Source organism: Biomphalaria glabrata, chromosome 2 (genome assembly GCF_947242115.1).
Source record: "Biomphalaria glabrata chromosome 2, xgBioGlab47.1, whole genome shotgun sequence".
Lineage (NCBI taxonomy): Eukaryota > Metazoa > Mollusca > Gastropoda > Planorbidae > Biomphalaria > Biomphalaria glabrata.
The window spans coordinates 24,375,432-24,393,799 of NC_074712.1; the positions used below are offsets into that span (position 1 = coordinate 24,375,432).

At 36.2% G+C, this 18,368-nt stretch overlaps 2 protein-coding genes across 15 annotated transcripts in view; one reads left to right on the top strand and one right to left on the bottom strand.

Moving 5' to 3' along the window:
• Positions 1-18,368, top strand: part of LOC106068207 (uncharacterized) — a 251,871-nt gene that overhangs the window by 42,773 nt on the left and 190,730 nt on the right. For 5 of the 10 annotated variants that reach the window (XM_056019743.1, XM_056019744.1, XM_056019732.1 and 2 more), the window contains exon 2: positions 3,382-3,494. The exons of the other annotated variants lie outside the window; for them this stretch is intronic. In XM_056019743.1, coding sequence (XP_055875718.1) covers positions 3,382-3,494 — 113 coding nt within the window. The remainder of the gene's footprint in view (positions 1-3,381; positions 3,495-18,368) is intronic. 10 annotated transcript variants of the gene reach the window in all.
• Positions 10,950-17,351, bottom strand: LOC129924531 (uncharacterized). 5 transcript variants are annotated; one of them, XM_056019731.1, is made up of 5 exons: positions 16,098-16,288; positions 15,541-15,770; positions 14,207-14,313; positions 13,787-13,855; positions 10,950-13,435 (listed from the first exon to the last, which is right to left on the bottom strand). In XM_056019731.1, the coding sequence occupies exon 5, from the start codon at positions 12,374-12,376 to the stop codon at positions 11,192-11,194; it is 1,185 nt and encodes a 394-aa protein (XP_055875706.1). In that variant the 5' UTR covers positions 12,377-13,435; positions 13,787-13,855; positions 14,207-14,313; positions 15,541-15,770; positions 16,098-16,288; the 3' UTR covers positions 10,950-11,191. The 5 variants fall into 5 exon arrangements, with proteins under 5 accessions (XP_055875706.1, XP_055875704.1, XP_055875703.1 ...); XM_056019729.1 differs by lacking the exons at positions 15,541-15,770; positions 16,098-16,288 and adding an exon at positions 16,354-17,351; XM_056019728.1 differs by lacking the exon at positions 15,541-15,770.

An 18,368-nucleotide genomic window follows, 5' to 3' on the forward strand; every position in this document is an offset into this window, starting at 1 on the left:
ATATAGTGGTTTTCTAGTATTTGCTATTTCATTACAAGCATTAAACAATTAATATCTCTAGATTAAAGAATAAAGCATGGGCCATGGATTTTGTAATTAATTAAGTAAAATGCCGCATTTTTCCCTGATCGACTTGAAATCAAACGACCACCTTCACCTATCCCTTAGTTGGTGACCCGACAAAATAGAGCGGACAAAATAGCGCCGACAAAATAGCGCAAGACAAAATAGCGCGGACTTTTATATGTGTATAAAAGTACCGGATTATTAGTTATTTAATGTCCTGGGCATCATTTTTGTTGATGTCTCTATCTTTTCAATATTAATAGATTCTAAAGTATGCCATATTTGCAAAAAAACGAGAGTACTTTAAATTTTATATCATTCCCCTTTTTCACTAATGTTTAAAATGCAAAACTTGCTGGAGAACGAAGTAAAGTTGCAAGCAAGACAAAGTACCTCCAACTTAACAGACGTCTTGCAGCTATATTGCTAATGTACGAAAACAAGCCAGTGATGGAATTTCTAGGTGACAATTTAACTTTATGAAAGTTTGTGTGTGTGTATAAATCTGACAAGTATCTTTTCATATGAATTTTTGGGAATGTAAAAAAGATATATTTTGAAATTATTCCTTTTAGCTTATTATGTTTGCTTACTGTTTGCATATTTATGTTTTGATATACCTAAAGTGTCTCCTGCAAAATGACTAAAAAATAATGATAAAGCAAAAAAAAAAAATTTTTTTTGGCTCTATTCATATTTTACGATATCTAAAGTATTTCTTTCAAAATGACTGAAATATATTTTTCCTGCGCTATTTTGTCGGCGCTATTTTGTTTGCATATTTTGTTCGCGCTATTTTTTCGGGGTACCCCCTTAGCCTGTTGGACAAATGGAGCAACACACAAAATTTGTCAACCACCTTTCTCGATTCCTCTTATTCTTTTGTCTTCAATAGGATCTCTTTCAATGGCAGGCCTGTCCATTCTTTTATGTTGTCTTCGTCTTCCCATCGCTTTCTCTAGCTCTGCAATCAGCGTCCAAGACACACAAGCATATAAGAACGTGGCCATGACAGGGAGCGCATCAGTCTGACTTTGGTGTCGAGAGCTATGCATTTGTCTTTCCATATTGTTTTAAGTTTTGCAAGTACTGCTGTAGACTGTGCATATCGGGACAGTAGTTCAGGTTTGGCTTCCTCATCTGAAATGATAGCTCTGAGGTATTTAAAACTACTGATACTTGTCAGCTTTTCACATCTAATGCTGATGCCCCTTTTAAAGCCCTGTTGGCTATTGGTCATAGTTTGAGTTTTTTTCGCAATAATTGGCATACCATATGCTGCGGAAATTTTGTCTATACCCATCAGCTAGTTCTTCTTCTGTCCTTGCTAGTCCATCTATGTCATCAGCGAAGTGCAAGTTATTAATTCTTCTTCCTACAATGCTGACAATAATTTCATAGCCTTCGAAAGCATCTTGTATTATCCTTTCAAGGAAGACACTGTAAAGAAATGGTAAAATTAGGAAGCCTTTTCTACGTGCCCTGCCCAGCGTAGCCATAATACGTCCCTCCATAGTACCCTATACTGTTCATACCGACGTTTGCAAGGACACCTGTTTGTAGTGCGATCTTGCCACCGTATGTTCATGATGAATCGCGAGCATCTTTGATGAAAGCGTTCAAGAAGTCTTAGTTATTTTCTGTATAGTACCTATTTTCAGATCCATATAGAAGTTCCAGAAAACGACTGCTTGGTAGACACTGATTTTTGTAGGCAGGTGGAGCGATTTATTCCACCAGTCTCTCTTGGAGGCGCCCAAAAGCACTATTGGCCCTGTGTAGACAATTATCAATTTCCCTTGAAAGCGATTAGTCATTTGACACAATGCTTCCTAGATATGCGACGTTGTCTACTACGTTAAAGGGCTATCCATTGACGGTGATCTTTAGGGCTGAAAAAGTTTTATTGGGTGACATCTGAGACCTGACTTCTGTTTAACCGAGGTTTATAGATAAACCAAAAGAGGCGGCAGCGTAAGCAAATTTGTTGATCGCGAGCTGGAGATCATTGTGATCATGTTCTCATTGTGAGCTAGTAGAGCAGAATCATCGTCATAGAGAAACTCTGTTAAGATCATTTCCCTGTTTTTGTCTGGAAAGTAGACGTCGAAAATTGAACACATTACTGTCTCAGTGAAGCCTCACATAGATGCCTTCGCGGCCTCAGTTGACCCAGCATTACGCCACACAAGATAATGAATAAAGTAGGGGCAAGTGCACAGCCATGCTTCACGCCATTTTCTATTTGGAAAAAATAATCAGACCATTGTGTCTAATCTGGCATTTTGTTCCACATGACGCTGCTTGAGAATGTATAGGAACGTAGGTTGGCATCCGAGCCTGGTCAAATTCTCCATAAGCCATCGCGACTGACTGTTTCGAAAGCCTTAGTGAGATCAACAAAGGCAGCGTATAGATTTAAATTCTGCTCTCTGCATTTTTTCTTGCAATTGTCGCAAACAAATATTAGGTCAGATCTACCTCGACCGGCACTAAAGCCACATTGGCTCTTCCACTTTTTAGTAGTAGGTCAAACAAAATTCGTGCAAAGATCTTTCCTGCTACTGATAGAAGTGTAATGCCTCGATAGTCGGAGCAGTTAGACCTTCACCCTTTTTTTGTATACGGATTTGATTACAGCATCTCGAGGTTCAGGTGGAACAATGCAATTCTCCCGACATAGAGCTAACTTCTGTTAGCCTCTGAGTTAGGGCAAAGCAACAACTCCCATTTTAAATGTTTCAGTCGGTATGTTAACAGAGTCTGATGCTTTTATTTTGAGTTTATGAATTGCAGTTTCAACTTCATCAAATGTCAGTGAGTGATCGAGCTCCTCTCTCATAGTTTACTACTGAGAATATTTGTCAGCAATTCATCCAATGCAAACCTTTTGTCACCAAATAGCACGTTAAAGTGTTTTGCCCTGCAATTTAGTATATCCGCAAAGCTGTAGTCTGATAAGTTGGGCCATAGGCACATAGAAGGTGCTCGTAAAAAAGAGCGTATGTTACCAGAGTCGGTATGTCCTGCATGTTTACGGACAGGTCAAGCCACCATTTATTATTTTGGTTTCCGGACCTTTGTCTGCAGAGTGTGACTTATAGAGAGATCTGACTGCATTGTAAATAAGGTTAGGTTAGATTACGGTCGGTGTAAAAGTCGGCGCCACATTTTAAATGTCGCACTGTCTCAATAGTATGTGCCAGTGCTTTAAACAGGGATGCATCCATATGATCTTGAAATGTTTTTTTTTAATTGGAAAATTGTGTTGGTTATTGCAAGTTTTCCAACATAAGTCTGCCGCTATCGTTGCAGATGCCAATACCATGTCTACCTAGGAAACATGGCCAAGCGCGCAATAAAGCGTTAGAGTTGCCTATGATAAAGAGATTGTCAGCAGCGTCCACCTTGCTCAAGACTCTCCTCAGGTCAGCGTACAATCTTTCATTGGTATCAGTTTCTACCTACAGTATGGAGGCACAGATAATAATGTTAATTCGGTGTAATTGAACATTGTAAATAAGAACACACTCGTCTCAAAATTATTATAATTTTGCACTTTTTAGACCCATAATCTAGATCTTCAAAGATCAAGAAAATCATAAACTTAAATTTACAATCTTTAATCATAAGTTTAGATCAAATCTTTTCGTAACCAAATTACATGGATTAGTAGTAGGTTATGACTGGTCTATCTGATATATGATATAAGATAGTAAGATAAAAGCAGTAGGCAATATAAAACCCAAAAATCTTACTCTGAAACAAATGCAATCTAACACAACTACACCAAACTGAAGTAAACTTTCAACAAACATTCTTAGAAAAATCAGTTGATGACTCAGGAATTTCATTAAAAACTATCTTTAAAAAAATATAGACAATCATATACCAATTAAATTACTCATCAAACAAAATAAATAAATGGTGGTTTAATAATAGATTAATTAGATTAGTTTCTGCGCTCTTGACAAGATTGCGGCTTTGTGTTTACAGTTATCAAAGATAAGTTAAATTTGTCGTTTTCTTGTATTAAAATCAAACCAAACTCCTTAAAAAGTTATTTAAGTAATAAACTAATATCTTAAAATTATAGATAAAACTTATTTCCACTAATTAATTTAAATTAGCAACTTTCAGTTTAGGACTATTTTGTCCCACTACTGAATACTAATACGTACTAATACTAGACTACTAATAATAACTAATAGTCAAATATTACTATATATATGTAAATACCTAGGTGTTATAATAAATGAAAAACTGTCATGGAATCCACATATTGATGAAACTACAAAAAAATCAAACAAAGCATTAGGATTTATTAAAAGAAATTTCTATAAATCAAATAAGAACATAAAAATAAAATGTTATTTAACCTTGGTTAGGCCAATTATAGAATATGCATCCTCCGTTTGGGACCCCTCAACTCAAGAAAACATTAAGAAACTGGAACAGACACAAAATAGAGCAGTGAGATTCATAACAAACGAATATTAACATTTGACTAGAGTAACACCTTTAGTAAAATCACTAAATTTAGAAAGCCTTCAGGACAGAAGGCTCAAAAGTAAAGTAGCAATCATACATAAAACACTGAACCATAATCTTCAAATACAAAAACAGAATTTAATAAAATACTCTGAAAGACACAAAGATAAAGGCACATTCCTCGTCCCATATGCTAGGACAAATTTGTACAAACACTCCTTCTTCCCTAGTGCTATTAGAGCATGGAATGGGTTGCCTAAGCTAGCCAGGAAAACCAGTGACTTGGCTGAATTTAAGTCATTGGTTAATATGCATGACTAAATGCATGACGCGTAGGACGTAATCATCTTCTTTTTTGAAGTAACGTTTGTATTATATAAGATAAGATAAGATATATATATATATATATATATATATATATATATATATATATATATATATATATATTATAAAGTAGAATGTGTGGTGTATGTATGTATGGATGGATGGATGTTACTTATAGACATCAAAACCGCTTGACCAATCTTGATAAAACTAGGCAGGAATGTTCCTTGGGTACCAACTTAGACCGTAGTGTATGTATTGTAGCCCTAAAACAAACTTAAGACCCTCAAAAAAAATAAAGTTGTCCGACTCTATTACAGCTATAGTATTTTATGGATCTAAGCCATGTCTACAATGTTGAAAAAGATAGAGAAAAGATAGAAAGGATTTAGACCTAGATCTAATTTTAAGAAATAAACTTTGCGCAGATAGTTTTTTACTTTGACACATGAAAAGACAAAAGAAGATCCATTGATTTCATTATATTGTTACTAATCTCGCTATCCAGGCTCTCTGCAAACTGCACCATACACCACCAACTTAAAGAACTTGACAAGTCAGGGCTCCAAAATAACGTAAAGGTTTAATGTCCATAAATAACAGCCAATACTGTACAATTGGCAGCACGTAGAACAGTACAAATAGCTCTGCGATAACAAATATCTCTCCGATAACACCGTTCCGCCGTATCAAGTCTTGCACTGGTCTCTCCGTCTCGTTCCGGGCTTGCACTGGGTTCAACAGTTCGGGACTGACTTCACACACTTGGGCTCGTTGTGTCGGACTCGATCACAGACCAAGATCAAGACGCCGTTCGTCTCAACTGTACTTGACAGTACTCCGCACTGAACCGTCGTAATGCTCCGTACAGGACCACACCGTTGAACTGTGCTGTAGTCGACCGTGTTCTGAACTCCTGTCGTAAACCCGCTTTCTGAACCGACTTGACTGCGACACCGTCGCTCTTTATATAGGGTCCCTACTGGCCTTCTAGAACCGGACAGAACGCCGCTCGACGTTTCTAGGTGGTCAGATGACTACAACTCTCGTGACGCTACTAAGCTCTGTTCACGACGTCGATCCTTCCCGGACCGCCGTCGATCCTTCCCGAACCGCCGTGTTGACACTCGTCTCGGCTGACCGTCGTAACTCGTCACGGTTGACCGCTCTTCTAGCGCTGGCCTGGGGCGATTTGCGTCGACTGACTACACACACACCACTACCCCTCTCTGTGCCACCACCAAGTTTATAACAATATAATAAAATTAACCTTCAATTTTGTGTTTCAAAAGCATTTTTTACATTAATTAGTTCCTTATATCTGTGATTACAGATTTCCTGACGAACATTCTTTCATTAGACAATTCCGTAATGAATCGCGTACTAAATATTAATTCGTTTAATTGTTTACTTTATAATCCCATCCCTAGATCTAAAACTCTAATTCAACTCTAGGATGATAAAACTTCTCTTCGCACAGATAGTTTTATACTTTAACCATGGAACTATACTAATGGAACACCAGCTTCGAGTTTTTTACAAAGACAAAGAGAGTCGAAGTGCCGTCGCGCATCTTTTTTCGCGCACCATACCAATTTGAAAAATCGATGAGGATGCCAAAGAAGAAATTTACTCCGAGATCCACTTGGATTGACCTTCATTGAGAGTAAAACTTCCCCACACTATATTTTATTAGATCTGTAAAAACTTTATCCATTTTCTGACTATCTGATAAAATAGATACAATTTCCCTGAAAAAGAGATCGTCACAAAAGTTATTTTTTTCGATCACCCTATAAAATGCCACTAATTTTCCAAAAAATAGAATCTAAATTCCGAAAATACAATCTTTCAGTGTTTCTGTGTTTGGTTTATTTACACTAAATCTGGATGAAGACCTGTCTACCGTTCCGCTAAATGCTTATTTGTTACGATATACTAAATTGCACGAAATAAAAATAGGAGGCCTAATACAGTTTTGACACTCCAAGCTACGCATTTCTAATCGTTTTTTTATTATTATCGAAAGGACTAGGCTATAGGCATACACGTCTCGTGGGAAACAAAGAAAAAGTTAATCTTGATAATATTGTAGCCTAAATAAAATGACCAAAAAAAACAAAACAACTATAGCCTAATCTAAAATGAAATAGATCTAGAGCTAGATTTTCTTGGACGAATGATATAAAATAAGTATAAATAATAAGTCATATGAATCTGATAGATCTAAAACAAATACTGATAGAGTCATTCATTAATTAATTATTAGAATTACTTGACTACCAACTGGGTATTTTTATTGCCAAAATACAATGTATTTTATGTGCATTTATTAAAAACAACAACCAAAAATTAAGCGTTTGACGCAACTAGATCTAATATTAGTAATATATAGATTCTAGTTCTAGATCTAGATCCAGAAAGCTACTTCTCTAATTCAGTTTTCTAGTTTAATTCTAGTTAGATCTAGATGTCTAGACCAGTAGATCTAAATCTAGCCAGGGTTTTTGTCATGGAATAGATTTATAAAACTTCAGCCACCTACTGATCACGATATGACAGATAGGCCTACTCTCTCTACTACTAGACTCTACATCTAGATCTAGTACTAGTAGATCACTACATTTGACTAGATGATTACTAGATCACAGTAAAATTCAATGTGTACTTCCGACTTTAGCTCAACAAACAAGTCTACTCCAAAGTATAGATCTACTAGTAAAGTCACAAAGTGTAAAGGATCATTATATATTCACATAAAAAAAATTATAGGCCTAAAGGCCTAAATGAATCGAATAATCAGTCACTAATTTGACTAATCAGTAATCTAAATTGTTGTTTTTTTTAAATGGCAAGTGTTATTGATGACTTCTGACTTGTAAACCAGTTGCAGAGATTCTAGTTTTTATTTTGATGACATGTTACGATATATCAATGATATTTAGATAAACGCAAGTAGCCTACCTAGTGGAACAGACAGAAGGACCATTTAATATAAGGCAAAGAAGTAAGATGTTTATAATCCATCAAACTCACAGAGGACTAGTGTCATTTGTGACGGCATTTCATGCATTTACAGAAGCTACAAACTATTCTACAAAAATGATAGGCTTGTCTTTGATTCCGAAGACTTATGAGGAATGCTATGTTTCCAGTGGCTACTCAGCCCCAGCTGTGACCTACATATTATGCCACACTGAGCACAGGCATAACCATTGTCCACCTGTGGTAGAATCAGTTGTTTTTATCTTTTTGCCGTCTACCCTCTGCAATTAATTTTTATTGGTGTATACCACACCTTTGTAAGTGACCTCCAGCTGTCTCATTCTGAAGCTGTATGCAACCAGGTGCTCTCTTATTCTATGTCAGTTAAAGCAAGTTGGCGCCTTAGCTTGTCTTTAAAGCATTTCTGTGGTACCTCTTTATGTGCATATGACATGTTAGGCAAATAGGTTTTGCCTATCGGAAGGCCATTTCGGAATATATAGGTGTTTAAAATGAAACTCCAAACATCTGGACTTCCATTAACCAAGAAAATAAGCTTAGGATTCAAAGAGACGACACTGGCATTTCAGCTAAGACAATCAGTAAAATTAATAGCAACTTTAATTGCAGTCCACCAAACAAGATAAAAAGAAACAAGTGTGGCTTCAATAGCATTGATGATATTTAGTTTACTTTTATCTCATTTACTAGTATTACTATTTCATTGACTAAGGTTTTTTATTGTCAAATATGCATAAGTACATGTACTAGTTCCTGCAATTTGATGAAAAATAATAATTAAATTGTGTGTAGTCTATATACAAATGTTTATAAGAGATCACAGCTTCTTAAACTTAATTTACTTAATTTCAAAACTATGATTTTGTGTTCTGACTCTACTCTAAATAAATTATATTTTATTTTAAGAATGCAAAGTTGGAAATTCTGTTCTGATGAAAAAAATTATTAAAATAAAGTAGATGTTTATGGTTTCTTTGTATTTATTTTTAAATTATTTATTCATTAAAAATTAATTGTTCATTAACATTTACTTGAAGTAAAGATCAAAAACACAAATTCAATACATGATGAGCTCTCAATTCATGCAGATCACAGCCCATCACTTAAATGTATTTACTGTCAATTCTACACACTATTCATTTCAAAATGTTGCTTTAAATTGTTATATGACACAATCAAAGTACTGGTACCTCACATTGATGTAGGCCTAAAGCACCTGAAATAATGACAAATTTTCATTCAATAACTTGTACTGTCATTTATTATCAGACGTGTTAAAACTAATGACCTGTATCGTCATCATTGGCCTCCTTCAGTCGTAAAAAGACTAAGGTTTCATCTCAGAGCACACTTGCTCATGTGGCTGTGGAGCCCTATTTTGGAGACACTCCCGTCCACAGATAGCACAGGTTAAGGTGGCTTTTGCTTCGGTGGTAGAGGAGCTGGCCGTTTTTCGGACTGTACGTTTTTCTTCCTGAGCTGAGACCTATGTACTTTCACTGTCCATAGCTTTCTTGGTCACTGTCTCTCCATCTGTTGCGGTCTAAAGCTATGTCTTCCCAATTGTCAGTATTGATGTTCACTGATTTGAGGTCACGTTTTATTACATCTATGTAATGGAAGTGGGGGCGACCAGTTTTTCTTGTGTCAGTAGTGTGTTAAAACTAATGACCTGTATATATAATTTATTAAGCAGGAGCATCAACAAATCTTGAACAATAATTGTCTACAGAAAAACTTTATTCTTATCCAAACAATATACATTTACAATGTATTTAAGCAAGTTAATTTATATTTATACAAATCTATATGGCCTAAAGATTATAGCGTATTTTGATGTGTGAATACCAAGTTACATTATTACATGAAAATAGTGTACTCATTTTTAAAATATTCTGGGTAATAAAAATAAAAACTAATGATACAATAAAATTGAAGCATTAGTCAAAAAAAGAAAAATTTCACTCAAGATCTATGTGAACTCTGCTTGAAAAAAATCATTTTGAAATTAACTTTTAAAAAAATTTGATAGCAGCAATTATTTAACGATTTCATGATTATCCATTCATTTCAATATACTTATAACTGAAAAATAATTCATAAGGTTTAGATAAAACCATTTGAAATAATGATTATAATTTTTTTCTTAATTTGCTTAATTCAAATCTAATATAGATTTCCTCTGTCAAGAAACTTATGAGGGAACAACATGCATGTTCTTCTCAGTAAGTTTTGCAAAGGGAATTAAGAATATTTAATTGATGTTGCTTTTTTTTTTTGCCAACATTTTAAACCTTTGCACCAGGTTTTAGTATTAAGGAGAATGCACCATATTTTATATGTTAACTTTTGTTAGATTCTTATTTTAATTTTAAAAAAGTAAAATTTCCCTTACCACTCATCTACTTCACTCCCTCTTGTTTTAATGGGGCTCAGATTAATAGTTTTCAAGTACAATATCAAACAGATTTAAAGATATACTAAATCCAAACCTGTTGGCTGAATGACAGGATATACATAAATATGTATACAGCTTACAGTATAATATATTGTTACGAATCTCACTATCCAGGCTCTCTGTAAACTGCACCATACACCACCAACGTAAAGAATTTGACAACTCAGGGCTCCAGAGTAACGTAACACTTTAATAGTTGAATAAATAACAGCCAATACTGTACAATTGGCAACACGTACACTGTACAAATATCTCTCCGATAACACCGTACCGCCGTATCAACTCTTGCACTGGCCTCTCAGTCTCGTTCCGGGCTTGCACTGGGTTCAACAGATAAGGACTGACTTCACACACTGAGTTCGTTGTGTCGGACTCGATCACAGACCAAGATCAAGACGCCAGTCGTCTCAACTGTACTTGACAGTACTCTGCACCGAACCGTCGTAATGCTCCGTACAGAACCACACCGTTGAACTGTGCTGTAGTCGACCGTGTTCTGAGCCCCTGTCGTGAACCTTCTGTCGTGGACCTTCTCTCGTGAACCGTCTTGACTGCGACACCTCCGCTCTTTATATAAGGTCCCTACTGGCCTTCTAGAACCGGACAGAACGCCGCTCGACGTTTCTACTGGTCAGATGACTACAATTCTCGGGACGCCAATGAGCTCTGTTCACGACGGCGATTCTTCCCGAACCCTCTTGTTGACACTCGTCTCGGCCGATCGTCGTAACTCGTCACGGTTGACCGCTCGTCTAGCGCTGGCCTGGGGCGATTTGCGTCGACTGACTACACTCACACCACTACCCCCATCTGTGCCACCACCAGGTTTATAACACTGCCCCCTCCTTAGATATGTCCGTCCCGGGCAGATTCAACCTCATGACATTGGCTGTGAAATTTCATCGCTGTAGGTGGGGGTCGATCGGTGGCAGTTGGCTTGCGTCTTGAGCTTAATGGGGCCATCCATGTTGCAGTCAGCAATGGTCGCTTCCTTCTTCTCCTCCAGTTTGCCTTGACCTGGTTGCCTCGCCGTCGTGCTTTCATCGCCATCCACGTGGAACTCAGAATGCGTTTTCTTCTTCTCCTCCAGTTAGCCTTCATCTGGTTGTATCGACCTCGTGATCGCATGGTCATCCATATTGCACTCAGCAAAAGTAGCCTTCTTCTTCTTCGCCAGTTGGTCTTCATGTGGCTGCAGTTATTTCTTGGTAGAATCACCATGCACATTGGACTACGCAAACGCCGCCTTCTTCTTTTCCTCCAGTTGATCGTCCTCTTGTTGCAGTGACGTTGTGGTTGCATCGCTCTCTTGTCGGTCGGTACCGAGGACAGCCACTTGACACATGGAGAGGTATAGGATGTAAGGGCTGGGGATACCAAGATCGTTGGCAAAAGAGGTGGCTTCATAGGGCTTTGCGAAGAAGGACTGGGATGGGCTTCAAATCCACAGGGCGGGGAATTGTGGTACAGGTCATCATCTTCAGCCTTGTCAGGAGGGCATGCTCGTGGGGCAGGTTGGTAGCACTCCTCGTGCAAAGGTCCCTCGTCTTCGGCGTCAGGCTCCATTCGGCTTTCTTCTCCACCATCAGGACCTCCCTCTCTTGTCTCAGTATAGGGCCAATCGTCTGTTGGTTTCAGACCTTGTCGATGACTTTCGTCGTGCAAATGTCCATCAACTTCAACGTCAGGCTTCCTTGGATTCTCTTGACCACCATCAGGACTTCCCTCTTCAGTATTGGCAGCTGGACCAACGTCTGTTGGGTGCAGATCTGGCTGGTATATCTCGACTTGCATATGCCTCTCAACGGCTTCGTCAGGTTTCAATGGGTTCTCATGATCACCACCAACGCTCCTCTCACTGGTTTTAGCATCTGAACGAACGTCTGTATTGACGATTCTCTCCTCCACATCAGGTATGCGTTGGTTCATGGCGGCTATCTTGGTGTTCATGGCATCTATCTTGGAATTGATGTTTCCTAGCATTGAGCTCAAGAGCTCCTCCATATCTGGTTCTACGTCAAAAAGATACATGTCTGGATCTTCCTCTTCTTCCACTATGTCTTCCCGGAGGCGGCCTGTAAGGTTTCTTTAATTCCACTTGTCTTCAGCCCTCGATCACGTAGCTCTCGCTTCAGTTCTTTCACTTCGAGTTCGTACAGCAGTTTCAGACGAGCCATAGTAGATCCGTTCCTATCCGATACGATCCGATCCCACTTCTGACACCAGTGTTACGAATCTCACTATCCAGGCTCTCTGCAAACTGCACCATACACCACCAACGTAAAGAATTTGACAACTCAGGGCTCCAGAGTAACGTAACACTTTAATAGTTGAATAAATAACAGCCAATACTGTACAATTGGCAACACGTACACTGTACAAATATCTCTCCGATAACACCGTACCGCCGTATCAACTCTTGCACTGGCCTCTCCGTCTCGTTCCGGGCTTGCACTGGGTTCAACAGATAAGGACTGACTTCACACACTGAGTTCGTTGTGTCGGACTCGATCACAGACCAAGATCAAGACGCCAGTCGTCTCAACTGTACTTGACAGTACTCCGCACCGAACCGTCGTAATGCTCCGTACAGAACCACACCGTTGAACTGTGCTGTAGTCGACCGTGTTCTGAGCCCCTGTCGTGAACCTTCTGTCGTGGACCTTCTCTCGTGAACCGTCTTGACTGCGACACCTCCGCTCTTTATATAAGGTCCCTACTGGCCTTCTAGAACCGGACAGAACGCCGCTCGACGTTTCTACTGGTCAGATGACTACAATTCTCAGGACGCCAATGAGCTCTGTTCACGGCGGCGATTCTTCCCGAACCCTCTTGTTGACACTCGTCTCGGCCGATCGTCGTAACTCGTCACGGTTGACCGCTCGTCTAGCGCTGGCCTGGGGCGATTTGCGTCGACTGACTACACTCACACCACTACCCCCATCTGTGCCACCACCAGGTTTATAACAATATATATCTTAAATTAAAATTGGTCCAAGACTTTTATTTTGCAACATGATGGGATTTTCCTTTCTGGTGGTGCTATGCAGGAGTCCAAGAATCTCATCTTTTCTCATAACAGAAAGTTATCTAGTTATAAAAATAAATAAAAGGATTTTTAAAAAAATAAAAAAATATGTGTTGACCATGCTAAACGTATATATGTTATTAATTATAGTTATATAATTTTGCCATTCTAAAAATAGTCTGTACCTAAAAGGAGCTACTGCGTTAATGTGTAGACATGGCCCTGACCTTAATAGTTATGAATTATTACTATAGGTGAAGGCAGATGTTCAGTTAATTTGATGCACATTGAACTAATCTAAAAGCAACTATAACATATATTATGATTTACATTTTCATGGAAAACTAGTTTTTCAAAAATACAAGTACTTCAGCTTATGAGAAAAGTACATGGGAGAAATTGCAGTACCTTACCTTTAAGAGGTGCAACCAATCATTGACTTTTCAGGAATGCATGCCTTTTTCTTGCATTTCCAAACATAACTGTAATTATACAATTAGGCATATTGGTTAATTTCTTTTGAAAACATTAAAATTAAAAAATAATATTATTAAATTGAAAACGTTGTTGTATCAAACATACAAATTATCAAACAATTTTGCCTAATTTCATCAAACAGTTTATTGTAAAGGAATGGCCTGCACAACAGCCAAGGTATATTAGGCATTCATGAAAGATGAATGTGCTTAAGAGTGTTATAAATTAAAAAAAAAAACTAGAGAAAAATGTTAAATTCCATCCCAGATATTTGGATGTTGCTTGACCATGAAAATCACACAATTCATAAAACAACTATTAGATAACTAAAATAAAAATTGTATAGTAGTACTTACATTAAATATTGAATGGATGCCCAGAGAGTAGAAATAGTATAAGTATGATCCTTGAGCCATTCTGGTACATCATCAGAACTGGTTGCCATGGTTCTACTTGTTAATAACTGAAACATTACAAACATTTTTTTTTATTTATAATTTATCACAGACTAGAAAAGAAATGTTGCCAGGAAAAATACCAATGGTTAGAATACACCTGATGCTACTTTTGTAGCCTTATTACTGGTTAAAATGCACCAAAACTTCATTAATTAAATCTGATAAGAAACATATATGTATCACACAAGTTCAAGTTTATCAGAGTGTCATAGCAAATAATTAACTAGATATGTGAGTTTTATATTAAAGTACTGAATTTCAGGGGATAGATCCAACTTGACACCACATCATTTATTATTTCATGAACTCTTGGGTCTGGGTATGGCATGGAATGGAAACTATTATTTAATATATATGGGGTGTAGGCAAGGCATGGATTATAAATTGTCTTGTATAGATTAGATTGGGTAAAACTGCCAATCGAAGGTAACTTTTACTGATAGATCTGGATCAGTTATAAATTTATGGGACCTAGGCCTGCATAAATTTTATCTTTTATTTATATATTTTATGTACATATATAACTAGTCTAGAATCTATAATTATATCTTAATAATAATTTTTGTAGATGTCATATAATATCTAACATATTAAGTATAGATCAGTAGATTTAGAATTTTAGCTAGTGGAATATTTTTATATCCTAATCTGAACTGGATCTATATATCTAGAATTTAGATCAGTAGATTTAGTATTTTAAGGTAGTAAAAACTTTTATATTCTAAATCTAAACTGGATCTAGATCTAATTATTCTAGAAGCTTAGATCTAGAAGACTAGTTGTCAAGATTTGACTACACTATGGCTAATGCACTAGCTTAGTAGGCCTACTAGATAGATCAAGAGACATAGTACTAATAGACTCGTCTTGCCTCGTTGGGCCTCTCAAATCAGCTACATACTTTAGAGACAATTTAGGAAGGTGAATATCGATCCAATTCAAAGATCTACAATCTACATGTTAGAGTCTAGCTAGAGATGCTAGATCTAGACAATCTAGTCTAGAAGGCTTAGGCCTATCAATAAAAAATAAAATCAATCATTTCTAAAGTTTGTAAAATTATATGTAGATCTAATCTATCTATTTATAATATAATAAAAATCTATGTCTACTTTTTAAATATTTAAAATGATATGGCTGATGATATTAATTATTTTAATTGAGACATTGACATACTGTCACATACAAAGTAACAAAATAATTAGATCTTATACTAACTCATAGACTCATACCGTACTGTATTAAACCTTTGAGTTTACATTCCACTATCTTGACTTGACTATATTGACTAAATAAAGGGCACTATGATTATAGATGTAGATTATTATCTATGATGATGATGTTTATCAACTGGTAGATCTATAAGTAGTATCGTCACTTTAAGTATAATCAGTATAACCACTGCATTCTTTTCATTCACTGTCTCAGCTGTATCAATAATCATGTGATGTGAAAGTGAAGTCTAGATTTAGATAGAATTGATAGATTATAGATCTACTATTAAAAAGTATTAACTATACTAACTATAGTGTCTATACTATAGTATAGCCAGTATGACTCGTATGAGTATACTCATATAATGTAAAAGTGTATAATAGTAAGTAGCCTAAGTATAGCTATACAGACTAGATGATCGATAGATCTAGACTCGATCTATTCTATAATAAATATTCATATTGACAATTATTGATCTCATGTATGGTCTAGATCTAGATAAAATAGAGTGGATCTCATGACTGTCTACATTAGATCTATTGATTTTTTTTTAAAACGTTAAATAAATCTAGACCTTAGTCTTTAACTTTAGTCTAGGTGTTGTAGATCTATATTATTCTAGATATTATACAAGAGATCTAGATCAATATAAGTTTCGGTTTTTTAAAAATTCGCATTCGAAATTTTAAATACCCAGATTTAAGTATTTATATACCCATATTGGTAGGTCCGAGTTAATCATTTATTAGATCTATTAAAGCATGTCTATATAAAAGATCATTATTTTAAAAATATATTATTATATAAAAGATATAGTTATGAATATTTACTTTAAAAAATTAAACAAAATGAATTTTTCACTTTTGCCAATTAACACTCTGGCTAGCAAAAAGGATGACTCCTCAATACTGTGAAAAGACGATAACTGCATGAGTTGGTTTGGAATTGTATTTTGTAAGACTAATTTTCAAACATATCCTTCATGAGAGAGAACGAAAAAAGGTTGTCAAAAAAAAAAAGCTGGCTGGACTACGCAAATAATGGACCAGCCTCTCTCTCTTGATATCTTGTTAAGAACATTGGTGACCGGGGAAAGTGGATGGTTTGGTTGCGCGGGACAGATGATAAAAATGACATGTACATAAAAAAAATTCCAGATTTTGTGTAAAATACCCAAATGAGGAAGTACTGGAAACACCTATTTTAACGAAGTGGCCTTAAAAAAAAATCTTTTGTGACGATCCATTATTCAGGGAAATTTTATCTATTTTATCAGATAATCAGAAAATGGATAAAGTTTTTACAGATCTAATAAAATATAGTGTGGGGAAGTTTTACTCTCAATGAAGGTCAATCCAAGTGGCTCTCGGAGTAAATTTCTTCTTTGGCATCCTCATCGATTTTTCAAATTGGTATGGTGCGCGAAAAAAGATGCGCGACGGCACTCTGATCATAAAATCTCGAAGCTGGTGTTCCATTAGTATAGTTCCATGCTTTAACACATAAACATATTAATTAAAGTCCATTCATTTCATATTTTGATCAAATAAACATTCAAATTTGGTTTTCTAAAGCTACATTCGTTTACGAAAGCTGCGAAGCCGAGTTGAGATAGGCCTAGATCTATATTCATTCATGAATCGCGTACTAAAAATTATTTCGTTTAATTGTTCACTTTATAATCCCACTCATTTAACAAAGCTATCGCTCTTTTTGTTTTTTAATAGATATGAATGTATCGGCTTCGGGTAATCCCATTTTCGCAAACCTAATTTTATTTTCGTAGCGAAAGAGAAAAAACTTGAAAGGATCATTAGTTAAGTTTAACATGCATACATCTAAATCCAATCCACTAGATTAGTAAACACAAACTTAGAACCGCAGGCCGCGGGTAATGTCTGGCGAACATCCTTTCATTAGACATTATCAAATGGTTACACATTAACAGTGATTAACACATCTCTCTACTGAGTCTATTCCTAGGCCGGCCCTAGGTCTAAAACTCTTATTGAACTCTAAGATGATAAAACTTCTTTTCGCAAAGATAGTTTTATGCTTTAACACATAAACATACTAATTATTGTCCATTCATTTAATATTTTAATCAAATTAACATTCAAATTTATTTTTCTAAAGCATTTTTAATACATTCGTTCGCTGTTCGCTAAAGCTGCGTAGGCCTATATTCATTCATGAAAAAAAGTTCACGCATGCTCAGCACAGAATGAACTCTATAAAAGCCAATTATAACTCTATGTCTACCTCAAGATCTACTTTATACTTTATACACATGAACATACAAAATTTAGACTATTCATCTCAAATTTTAATCAAACATATGTAGGCCTACAAGCAAATGTTTTAATTTGAAAAAAAAAAATGGATTTAAGCCTATTAGCTATTTTGATTTAATAGATTCATTCACACTATTTTTACATTGACACATTCGCTTTACTTATTACATTATTATTTCGTTTAATTGTTTACAAAACACTCTCAGTGACTATATCGAAAGTAATGCGCAAATAAAGACCCGCGGGTCGCGGGTAACATATGTCTAGTCTATATTATAAAGTAGAATGTGTGGTGTATGTATGTATGGATGGATGGATGTTACTTATAGACATCAAAACCGCTTGACCAATCTTGATAAAACTAGGCAGGAATGTTCCTTGGGTACCAACTTAGACCATAGTGTATGTATTGTAGCCCTAAAACAAACTTTAGACCATCAAAAAAAATAAAGTTGTCCGACTCTATTTCTGCTATAGTATTTTATGGATCTAGGCCATGTCTACAATGTTGACATGAGAAAAGATAGAAAGGATTTAGACCTAGATCTAAT